The 12105-nt window shown below is 56.4% G+C and overlaps 1 protein-coding gene across 1 annotated transcript; it reads left to right on the forward strand.

Annotated features, from left to right (window-relative positions):
- The first annotated feature begins 387 nt into the window (after positions 1 to 387).
- OPN4 (opsin 4) lies at positions 388 to 11429 on the forward strand. The gene is made up of 10 exons (XM_088842074.1): positions 388 to 908; positions 2168 to 2329; positions 3318 to 3468; positions 3791 to 3994; positions 4659 to 4830; positions 5272 to 5436; positions 6303 to 6410; positions 7263 to 7443; positions 8587 to 8730; positions 10655 to 11429. The coding sequence occupies exons 1-10, from the start codon at positions 765 to 767 to the stop codon at positions 10691 to 10693; spliced, it is 1470 nt and encodes a 489-aa protein (XP_088698200.1). The 5' UTR covers positions 388 to 764; the 3' UTR covers positions 10694 to 11429.
- Positions 11430 to 12105: the final 676 nt, after the last annotated feature.

The following is a 12105-nucleotide window of genomic DNA, read 5'->3' on the forward strand; positions in this document are numbered from 1 at the left end:
TTTGTGGGGGTTTGCTTCTTTTTCCCTATTTACACTTCAATAACAAACAAAACCTGCCTTATGATCTGATCTCCCCCCAGCTGTGTTATATTCTGGCACTCCTCTTAGCTTCTGTGTCTGTGACCTTGGGTGACCAGCCTTGGTCCTGTACGGGATGGTTGTGAAGGGGTGATGGGTAATGTGGGCAGATATGAGAGTAGGGTGCCCTGTGGAAAGGGTGAGTATAGGCTCCACAGACAACCCTGAGTTGGGGGTCTTAGGGCTGGTTTGATGAGCTTAGGGAAAGAGAAATTTGGCCAGAGGGGGGACGAAGTCCAAGAGCCAGAGCCTAGCAATCTCTTCTGTAATATACACATACACACACATTCACACACTCTCAAACTCTCCGCACACACACACACTTGCACACATTCACACATGCATACTCCCACCTTCAGGGACCTGTGTCTAGGGAAGCCGAGGCGCCGAGTGACTGGGCTTGTGCCCGCCCAGCTCCTCTACTTAAAGGTGGGGACGGACCCTGTGACTGTCAGTCGCCATAACCGTGACACTCTCTCCTTCGTGCTTCACTGGACACAGAGCAGCCACCAGCCCCAAGGACAGCTCCAGGCTGGGTCCACGCTGGACACAGGAGCAGACAGCCGCAGACCAGGAAGGGGTGCTGAGGATGGGGGAGAGCTGCGAGGCTGGGCACAGCTAATGTCCTGAGCTCCCGGTGCCCTTGACTTCTCTGTGGGCTTGAGAAAGGACCAGCCCACCTCAGGATGAACCCTCCTTCAGGGCCAAGAGCCCCGCTGGGCCCGGGGCAGGAATCCAGCTGCCTGGCCACCCCAGCCTCCTCCAGCAGGTGGGACAGCTCCCGGAGCAGCGCCTCCAGCCTGGGCCACCCTCCGTCCATCAGCCCCACGGTAAGCCTGGGGCGAGTGTGTGCATGCAGATCCTCCCTCCCCTCCCCTGGTGCCCTTCCTAGGGACAACAGGGGCTTTGACAGGGAGATAGAAAGACCTGAGCTCTGCTCTGGGATGGTGGGCATGTTACTGAACCTCTCTGAACCTGTCCTATGCAAAAAGACCAATAGAGGAGAGTGTGGCAAGTTTTACTTCGCCATGGAGAGCATCCGAGGAACAGAAAGGCCAGCCTTATGGGACAAAGGGCTGGAATGGCCCATCTATTTATTTCTGGAGGTGGTAGGATGCTCCCAGAGCCTTCCAGAGAGGAAGGCTTACTCTGGGCCTCAGTATTTGTCCCAGTCCAGAGTGAGGTGTTTGCTGCCTTCTCCTGCCTCCATCATCCTAGCCAGGCCCAGGGTCATCCCCCAACATCCCCACTGTTACCTGGAGAGTGATGAGTCTGCCCTCAGGGCTGTGGGATGCTGGCCTAGGTTCTGGACAGGAAGGGAAGGCTCCAGTAGCTATAGGAGCCAGGGCAGGACAGAAATGAAGCCACTCCTGTCCCTGGAAAGCAGCTGTGGGAGGTCTTTAAGGCCCTTTGTTCTGACCTCATAGGATGATGACCTCCCTGCAGTGACTTGGGAGGACTGAATTTTCTTTTTATTTTTTTAAATTTATTTTTCATCACACAGCATGCAAGATCCTAGTTCCCTGACCAAGAATTGAACCTGTGCCCCCTGAGGTGGAAACACGAAGTCCTTAACCATTGGATGGCCAAAGAATTCCCCATAAATTTTCTGTTTTAAAAAACATTATTATTTTTTAATTCATTCATTAATTTGACTGCGCCTCCACACAGTACAAGGGGACTGGAATACATTTGCTAACTGTCTCAGGCATTTGAGATGGGACCCATACAGAGGGGAGGAACCCATCTAGGAGAGGGCTCTACCTTCTCTAAGAAACATGGAGTCACTCCAGCCATGTCCGTGCTTGCCAAACATGTGTCTGTCCTACCAGCATCCAACAGGTAATCTGAGCATACTTCTAGAAGACTTTTGCCTCTGGGCCATAGGAGCTTGGGTTCAACTTTAGGGAGACCCATGTTTCCATTCCAGCTCAGCTACCTGCAAGCTGTGTGAGCAAATGGTTTTACCACTCCCAGCCTGCCCCACTGGGGCAGTTTTTATCTGCTCCTTTGGGAACCCTAACTCTTCTCAGGACTATTTGGAGGTGATGGGGTCATGGGATGCCCTTATTTCTCTGTCTCTTCACAGGCAGTCAGGGTTCAGGCTGCTGCCTGGGTCCCTTTCTCCACGGTTGATGTTCCAGACCACGCCCACTACACCCTGGGCACGGTGATCCTGCTGGTGGGACTCACGGGGATGCTGGGAAATCTGACGGTCATCTATACCTTCTGCAGGTGCCCGCTTGGCTGGGTGGGAGCCTGGGCACTGAGGGAAGCCACCCAGGAAGAGATCAGGCAGAACACAGGACTGAAATTCTGGTGCCAACTCTGCCAGGGCATTGTTGAGCCTAGTCTTCAAAGCCAGGAAAGGAGCCCAAAGGTAGTCCAGGGCAACTTGAGTGGCATATCCGATTGGGCCCAGGTGCACCCTCTGCCCCCTGTGTAGGACACACACATCTCTGCCTATTTGCTCTGCTCTCGGTTCACCTCCACTATCACCTGCTCCAGTGGGCATCTTTCCTTGACTCAAAGAGCAGTCCTGGTATAGGGATCCTGAATCCTCCAGCCCTTCAGCAGCCAGGCCTGCCCACCACCCTTGGTTTCCTTCTCTACCTGCCCCACTCACCAGCTGAATGGCTGAGATGAGAATGTGGAGGCATGAATAACCTTAGCTGAAATGACTTTAAGCAGATTACTTATCTCCTTTGAGTCAACTTTTCTTATCTGCAAAATGGAGTTGTCACTTACGTCATGGAGTCAGTATGACGATTAAGTAAGTTTTTATATGTGTGGTGCCCAGCAAATGAGTGAATCCTGACTGTGCCACTTACTGAGTCTTGTGACCAGAAACTGCTTCACAGGTGGGAGCTTCAGTGTGCTTACTGGAAAATTAAGGAGGGGATAGACACAAAGATGGATGATTATAAGACAAGGTTTGTGGAAATACCTGACCCATGGACACCATCGTCAGCTCCTCTCCTCTTTGCCAGCCCCAAGGGTGAGGACTGCAAAGATGCTGGGAGAGGAGAACAAGGGAGGCATGAGTTGCTGCCTTGAGGGGTCTCACTTCTCTCCCCTTGATGCCAGGCTCCAGAGCTGTTTGGCTGGTACTTGCTGGGCAGCAGGATGGTCTGTGACCCAGCAGCTCATGCCTGAGTGCAAGCACACGTGTGCATGGCTATGCAAGCATGTGCACATGTGTTTGAGGGAAGCTCCCCAGCAGAAGCTCCTCCTGACAGCATCTGACCCCTCCCAGGAGCAGAGGCCTCAGGACACCTGCCAACATGTTCATTATCAACCTCGCGGTCAGCGACTTCTTCATGTCCTTCACTCAGGCCCCCGTCTTCTTCGCCAGCAGCCTCTATAAGCAGTGGCTCTTTGGAGAAGCAGGTAGACACTTGAAATTCCCTTCTGCTAGGGGGAGGAGGAGGGTTGGGGCAGGGGATGTCCACAGTGGAGGGTGGCCCAGATGAGACAGTGATATGCTCTTCCTGGGCCATGGGTGGGTAGCCCCCCCTCAGACTCACGCGTTGGCAAGAGGCTTCCATGAGCCTCTGTCAGATGCAAGCAGGCAGGGTGAGAGGAACACAGGCCTGTTTTCCTTGAGAGGCCAGCGCTGGAGCTAAGTACACACCATCCACACACCCTCCTCGCCCTTGGGTATCTGATCAGCTCCCCGCCAAGGACTAAGGTCAGGAAGCTATGCCCACAGGATGTGAATTCTATGCCTTCTGTGGGGCTCTCTTTGGCATCACCTCCATGATTACCCTGACGGCCATCGCCCTGGACCGCTACCTGGTGATCACACGCCCACTGGCCACCGTCGGGATGGTGTCCAAGAGGCAGGCGGCGCTTGTCCTGCTGGGCATCTGGCTCTATGCCCTGGCTTGGAGTCTGCCACCCTTCTTTGGCTGGAGTAAGTGGGCTCAGGGAATTGGGATGAGGAGATAATTTGGGAGGGGCATGTTCAAGGGGCAGGTAGGTGGACTTGGGTCCCCAAGCTGGCAGGAGGGGCCAGGGGACTGCTGAAGCTTCAAGTAAATGGACATTCAGGGGGCATGACTAGCAACAGGGGGAACTGAGGCTGCACCACCAGTGATCAAAGGCTAACCTGGGCTCCCATCCCCAAATACAGAAGGGAAGACCACGTGGTCCCTGACTGGCAGGAAGTGACAGGTACATCTGATGCTGAGTTTGCAATACATCAGACAGGCAAGGGTTGGGATGTGAGGCCTCAGCAGGTAGAAGGGTTAGCAGCAGGCACCTACCCTTCCAAGGTGGGACCAGGAAGCTGGCTTAAGTCTGAGGGAGTAGGACGCTGGGGCTGTGGTGAGGTCTGTCTTCCAAACTGGTAAGATTGGGCAGCAGTGGGCTCCACCAGCTGTCTTCTAATAGCACCAGCTTGGAAAACTCCCCTCTATGTGCCGTAGTTTCTTTGCTCTGCTGCACAGGGCTGAGGCTGGGGCCGGGGCCGGGGCCCGTGTTTGAGAAGCTCAGACCCCACATCCAAAGCCCCTGCTGGATGAGGAGCCTGGGTCAGCACTGCCCTGAAGGCTGAGCACCCTGTCCCTGCTTCTCAGGTGCCTATGTGCCCGAAGGTCTGCTGACCTCTTGCTCCTGGGACTACGTGAGCTTCACGCCGTCGGTCCGTGCCTACACCATGCTGCTCTTCTGCTTTGTGTTCTTCCTCCCCTTGCTTGTCATCATTTACTGCTACATCTTCATCTTCAAGGCCATCCGAGAGACGGGCCAGTAAGAGCTGGGCACAAAGGAGGGGTTTGATGGGAGGAGGACTGTGCCCCTTCACCAGGGCTTCCCGTGGCTCAGCCTGTATCCAGCCTCCCAGGGCACTCCCAGACTCAGATGGGCAAAGACTAGCTCAGCACATGTGCTTATGGGGTGGGTTCCCTACAGACTGGTGCAAACTCGGTGGTTCGAAAAAATCTCAGGAGATAGGGTCTTCTGAAGAGAGGGCTTCAGACTTGGCCAAGGAGTCTGGGGGAAAGAGAAAACACCACAGGTAGAAGCACAGGGAGGCAGCTTAGCCTAGATATAATGGGTGACTTTCCGGGTGTCAGGGCTGCCTGCATGAAAAGGATGGCCAGGTCCAAGAAGGCTCCCTGATGGTAGCCATGGACCTGGCACTCCCTGCAAGCTGAGTGGAGTCAGACCCAGACTCTGCACGCTTCCTAGAGCTCTCCAGACTTTCGGGGCCTGCGAGGGTGGCAGTGAGTGTCCCCGGCAGCGGCGGCGGCTACAGAATGAGTGGAAAATGGCCAAGATCGAGTTGCTGGTCATCCTTCTCTTTGTGCTGTCCTGGGCCCCCTACTCCACTGTCGCCCTGATGGGCTTTGCTGGGTGAGCAGTGGCTGAGGGACTGGGGCGGGGGCTGGAAGGGTGGGAGAAGGGTAAAGGGACCCTGGGGCAGCCTCTCCCTCCCCAGTCCAAGTCCAAGCCAGCCATCCTCACACCTTTGGTCCAGTGTCATAACCTTATTCGCCATGCTGCTGTGAGATGCTCCACCCGAGCCGGGTCTGCCTCATTCCTGGAGGCACTAGGAGACATGCTGGGGGAGTTCTGGGCCACAATGGGGTTTGGCCTGAGAGCCTACAAAGGCTGTCAGGTCCTTCCAGACCCCTGAGGAACATGCAGCTCTCCCAGAGTTTCTGGTTTCTTGTGGCTAGTGTCTGGAGACTTTGACACCTGCACAGCACGGACACTGGCCAGACTTTATGAACTATGAATCCTTTCGGGTGTTTGGCTCTGAGACCTTTTCTGTGCAGGAGCGCCCTGGTCCCCTCTTGGGCCCTCCTATGCAATAACTCCCAAAGAGCCAAGGAAGCAGCAGTCACCAGGGTTTGGTGGGGTGTGGGGAGGGCTGGTCAGAGGGCCAGAGTCATTGAGGGTGAGGGGTGGGGGTTACTGACAGCAGCACAGTCTCCAAGGAACTGGAGGACCTGGTGAGACCCCCCCCACTCTGGCACATCTTCTCAGCACCCCTCCCTCAACTGTCCCCTGGGTTCCCATTCACCTCAGATCAGAACTCTCCTTGGCATCACAGTACATCTGGGAATGACTTAGTTATGCCACTTTGGACCAGGCTGGGCTGTGCCCTGGCAAGGCTTAGTTGGCCTAAGAAGAAGAAGGTGCCTGAGAGGATGGGTGGGTTGTGGAGTCTCCAGGGAGGGTCAGCTGGCAGGGGGACCTCAGCTTCTCTGTCCTAGGTATGCACATATCCTGACGCCCTACATGAACTCGGTGCCAGCTGTCATTGCCAAGGCCTCTGCCATCTACAACCCCATCATTTACGCCATCACCCACCCCAAGTACAGGTGGGACCCTCCACTAGGACCCAGGCCAGATCCCCAGGCCCATCCTCATGGGCATGGAGGGCTTGGGCCTATAAATGGAGGCAGAGGCTAGCCATCTTTCCTGTCCTTTGTTTCTGCATTGGGTGGGAAACCTAGCGGCTGAGAATAGCTCGTGACACTGGGTGGGATCCAGAGCTGGTGTGACCCCCTCTGCTACCCCAGCTTTCTAGGGGGCTCAGCTTGGGGCGACATCAGAGCTCCCCGGGCAGTGTCCGATATGAACTGGGATTTTCAGAACTGAGGCCAAGAGGCAACCAGGATGGCTGATCAGCAGTGCTGCCTGCTGCAGAGAGGCCCCCAGACAGTGACAGCCTGGAGAGATCACAGCAGGGAGAGCTCTGTTTAGCTTCGAGGGCCGTCACGGCAGCCTGGGACTGGTTCTGACCTGGAGCCCTCTCTGCTGATAGAATCCCCGCAGGGCTGGCCTCTTCCACGAGGGGGCCTGCAGTGCTTCCTTTTGCCTGGTAGCGTCAGTAACTCAGCGGCCCTGCAGAGGCCAGCTGCAGGCCTTAGCCCATAAGCTCAGAGGCAGCTCAGAACTGTTCTTGGTCCCCATTCACAGAGCTGTGGCTTGGGCCAGCCACTTGAGAGCTAAAACCAGGCATCTGGCTGAACCTGCCACCCTAAGGCTCTGCCTCCATGTCCATGGACCGAGTGTCTGTCTGTCCATCTTCATAACCCCAATGTCTGAATTTCCCCAACTCCCCAGTGGCTCTTGGACCATTTCCATTTGCCCAGTGTCAATCTGTCCATCCACCCCATCTCCTCGAGTCTGTCTGTCCTTCCTTCTAACCTGATGTGCTGTCCTTCTAGATTGGCCATCGCCCAGCACCTGCCCTGCCTGGGGGTGCTGCTGGGTGTGTCAGGCCAGCACACTGGCCTGTACACCAGCTACCACTCCACCCACCGCTCCACGCTGAGCAGCCAGGCCTCGGACCTCAGCTGGATCTCTGGACGGAGGCGCCAGGCATCCCTGGGCTCTGAGAGCGAGGTGGTAAGGAGGCTGGGCCCTCACTGGCTGGCATCTCACCATGTCTCTTCAATTAGTCCAGCCTCAGGCTTCCAGGCAGACCTGCCTCTGAGACTCAGGAACCCGGGACACTGGCAGGAAGAGCCCCTTACCACCTCCTCATGGCCTTCCCATAAATAATTCTCCCTGCAAGGCAGGGGCACTAGGGTCAGGGAGACAACAGGTTGCTCCAAGGTCACTCAGCAGTAGGGCCGGGACTGAACCTGGGTCTTCCCACTCCAGGCCACATCTTTTCCCTGCCAGCACTATCCCAGGGCCTTAGAATCTCAGATTGAAAAGATGAGTATTTCTGCCCTAGATGGGCTTCTAGAGAGACGGGCGGGTGCGAGCTCAAGCCCACCATCCTCACTGTTAAGCCCGCTCCTCCTTGAGGTGGGAGACTTGAGGCGCTCAGAGGGTACAGTGGAAGGAGCACTGGCCCTGGGGTCAGGGTACCTGTGTTCAAGACTTACTGTGTGAGCTTATACAGGTCACTCACCCTCTCTGAGATTCTGTGTCCTCTCCAAAAGGAAAAACCATCATCTCTACATACTAGATAGGGTGCCCATGAATGACCCCACCATGTTGTGGTCAGTCATAGGAGCTACCAGTCTGCCAGCACCTACTCAGGGCCTGGAACTGTGATGCCCTCTGAGGTCCCCAAGAGAGTTCCCTATGCCGTGGGCTCCTGTCCCAGCTCCCCCATCATTGTGCCTACAGGGCCCACTGTAGGCCTCACCAACAGCTTCCACTGACCTCCTCCCACTGCCCCCATCCCTGGGGTTCTGTTGAAGGGGCTGAGGGAGGGCTGTCAGAATCCCTGAACTACTGTAGTACACATCAAGGAATGAATCTTATCTGTTAAGAGAGGCCTAGAACCTCATGAAGACACACTCATCCCTTGTGTTAATAAATCACAAAAGCATGCACACACGCACACACACACATCCTAGCATATGCACTCACAATTTGCAAGGGTTTGGTGACCAGCAGCCCTGCAAACAGTGTCATGCTCTTTACCCCAATGAACTATTGTAGGGAGAATGGAGAAAGGCCTGGCCAGGAAAGGAGCAGAAGCAATGCTGCAAATGCCCCCTTCACCTCACAGCGACTCTCCCCCTTCCCCAGGGCTGGACGGACACAGAAGCAACAGCTGCTTGGGGAGCTGGCCAGCAAGTGAGTGGATGGTCCCCCTGCAGTCAGGGCCTGGACGATGTGGAAGCCAAGGCCCTTCCCAGGCCCCAGGGACGGGACTCAGAGGCTCCTGGGAAGGTAACTAAGCCTGACACCTGCCAATCTATAAAAAGGTGGGACAGGAGCAAGTACCCCAGGGAGTTGCCAGGAAAGGGGGGCAGGCCCAATGACCTCTGGGAGTCACCCCCTCCCTGCACCTCCCAGCTTTCCCTTACGCACCTGGGGTCTTGGGAGGAATCTCTGTGACTCCAAGATGTTCTGAGCAGGCATGAGCGTGACTGCACCTGAGAGTGTGTGTGTTTGTGTGACCTTGTCTGAGCACGTAGATAGCAGGCGGTCGTGGCTATATTATGATGAATGTATATAGCATGTGTGTGAATGTGTGTGACCATGTGCCCGGCACATGCTTTCTGTCCTTCTGACACCACAGGGCATGGGTTTGAGTGCTGCCCTACTGTGTCTGCTCTAAGCTGAGAATGTGACCAAGTGTGAGTGGCATGTACCTCTCTGCGATTGGAAACTGGATGTACCTGAGAGGGGGGCGGGGCTGCAAGCTGTGTATGTGCTCGCTATGAATGCCCTGAGATTAGGATGTTGCCCAGAATACTTGTGGCTATTAAAAGAAGGCCAGCTGTCAGCCCAAGTGCCTATGGAACGGAATGTCGATGGCGATTAGAGAAGGCCGAATTCTGGAACGCTGGAAATGCCGTGTGCACAGGCCCCGCGGCTGCTCTTCCCCTCAGCTGACAGCTCCCACCCTGCTCCTCCACTCACACCCACACAACACCCCCGGTTCCTGGGCTCTCTAGGGCAGCAAAACTAAGACCAGAGGCACTTTCCTGGCTTCTTTCCTCAAGGCTGCTCCCCTGCCTGTCCCAGAGAGGGGGAGCCCTGGGCTGCTCCCTACAGCTGGGGGGCTTCTGTCTCTTCCAGTGTTGCCATGCCAGGGAACACCACTCCCCAGTGGCTCCAGCCCCAGAGAGGACTCTCTCGCCATCCCTGAGGCCGGGCAATGTGCACGACCACAGAAGCTGGGGCAAAGGCCGGCAGCATCCCCCAGGCTGGCCGGGCAAGGATGAAAGGCACTGCACATCTCCAGGAGGGAAACCTGGCCTGGGGTGGGGCACGGGGCAGAGACCTAATCAGCAGTCACCTAACACGTGTGATAAGCACTGCCATTGAGGCATCAGCACGCAGGGTGCTGAAAGCAGAGGCAAGTCCCCAAGGGATCCTGGGAAAGGTGAAGGTAAACTGGGACTGCCAGGCGGGATGGCGCCAAGGAGCAGGGAGCGGGTGGTCCAGGCTGAGGAAACAGCCTGTACAAATGCAGTGGGGCACAGGGTGTCCTGAACAGAAAGACACAGAATGTCTCTCTGTGACCCTAGGAGCCACCAAGGGACTCCAGGAGCTGGAGGTGAGGATGGAGAAGGGGCAGGAGGTGGTAGGAGCCATGGGGAGGCCCAACTAGGTCCTGGCATGAAGGGTCTCTAGTCAGGACCCTGGAGGACAGGAAGCCCTTGGAGGACTTACTGGGGCACTGAGGTGGGCTTGGTCAACTTGGCAGAGTAGATTGGGCCTCTCCACAGTAGCTGTGGGAGGATGGGTTGCCTGGAATGATCTAGCAGAGAGAAGATGGGAGGAAGTCGGTAGATGGGCAAGAAATGAGACATCTAAGATGGCAGGGAGAGAGGAGAAACTCAAGCCTGGAAAAGTGGAGAATTGGATGGGGGGTGAGGAGAGCTCAGTCTGGACCCCAGGAGTCCAAAAGTCTAGGACAGGACAGCCGGGGGGACCATCTGGAGGCAACCTCGGCCATTACCAGCTCCATTGTCCAGCCACATGGCCTGGAGAAGGCCCAACCCCCAGCCAGGACAAAACCCGCCCCCCCCGCCCCCACGCAACCTCCCTTCATCACGAGGTGCTCCTAAACACAGGGCCCCTGAGCCACTACTTCCAGTGGGACACTCTTTGGGCTAAACTGATGTCTGCTGCTTCCTTTCAGGCCAAGGGACTGCTCCCCAACCTGGACCCCAGGATGTAGGGTGACCATCATTCCTGCCTTCCTTCTGGGACATGTCCAGCTCCTTCACGTCTCCCTCACGCGCACAGACCCAGCATTACCCGTGGGCTTGCAGGCTTTGGAAGCGGCCCTGTCACCTGTGCTGGTCTAGATTTCATGGCCCCGTACCACAAAACTCCAGCTCTGCAATGTGGTCTGCACCCACGTCTCAATCCAACAGCCTACACCTCAGGCTCAGATGGAATAGTGGGCGTCCAGGCCCTCCCACTGCCTGGAGTCATCCGCCTCTCCTCAGATGCTGTGTGCTGTGATTGTCCAGGCGATGACAATAGCGATGGCTCCGTCAGACACCCCAGCTGTTTATGAGCTGCCTCTGCACCTGGACTGGGCGTTTCACTGGCACCGAAAGGACAGCACTGTGTCTCCTGCAGCCGGCAGTCAAAGCCGAATACAGACCTTCACTCGCTGGAAACTGTTACTCACCTCTGGCTTTCCCCCCAGAGTGCTGTTTCCACCATGGTCCACCCTCCTGAGCACATGCTCATTTTCCAGCACATGCTCCTGTGTGGACATATTTGCATGCACACCAAGCACACACATACACACACCGCGCCTACAGTTTGCTTTAAATCAGTAGTCTAAGTTCATCCCAGGGCTGTGTGCGCCTGGAGGGATGTAGCAAAATAAAAAGCAGAGGTCTCTGACAAGCACAGTCTCTACCTATCGGTGCTGCCATGGGAGAGAGAGACCCAAGGGCCTGGCCTCTGAAGCCCACAGCAGCCTCTCTCTTCCTACCCTCCTTCTGTCCTCCACCTTGTGATTTTCCCGCCTAAAACCCCATCCCAAACTGCAGGGAGGAGAGTGGAGGAGGGGAAAGGCCAGGCTTGCCCCCATCCCTACTCCCCAGTGAGCTGCTGTTATTGGAAAGCAGCTCACGCCCAGCTTGTGAGTACCAGCTGCTCTCTGGCTGGCTTCAGATCTCCCAGGGGAGGCAGATGGAGGGAGGCTGGCCTTCCCCTTTAAGAGCATCCTTTTCCTTACACCCCCCTTTCCCCAGAGGCGGCATGGCGGGTGCCTGAGTCCAGAGAAAGAGCCTACAACTCCAGGTACAGCCTAGCTTGGGGCTCCTTCTCCCTGTGCGGGTTCGGCTCCCTCCTTTCCCCACACTGCTCATGCCCTGCTGCTGGATCCTCTCTGGCCTGACGGGACAGATGCACCTCCCCCCACTCAGGAAAGGAGATAAAGCTGGAATCAGGGATGGATGGGATGGAACCTGGGGGAGGGGCAGGGGATGGGACGGGGGAGGTTGGAGTGCTGGCCATGAGCTGCTGGACTCCTGGGCCAGGCCTGGGCAGGGAGGACAGCTGGGCAGCATGACACGGAGCAGAAGAGGTGGTGAAATGGGGGAAAGAACACAGGTCCCTCACTGGCTT

The sequence above is a fragment of the Moschus berezovskii genome, chromosome 12 (assembly GCF_049115385.1).
Source record: "Moschus berezovskii isolate FMDL1 chromosome 12, NW_MosBer_1.0, whole genome shotgun sequence".
In the NCBI taxonomy this organism is placed as follows: Eukaryota; Metazoa; Chordata; class Mammalia; order Artiodactyla; family Moschidae; genus Moschus; species Moschus berezovskii.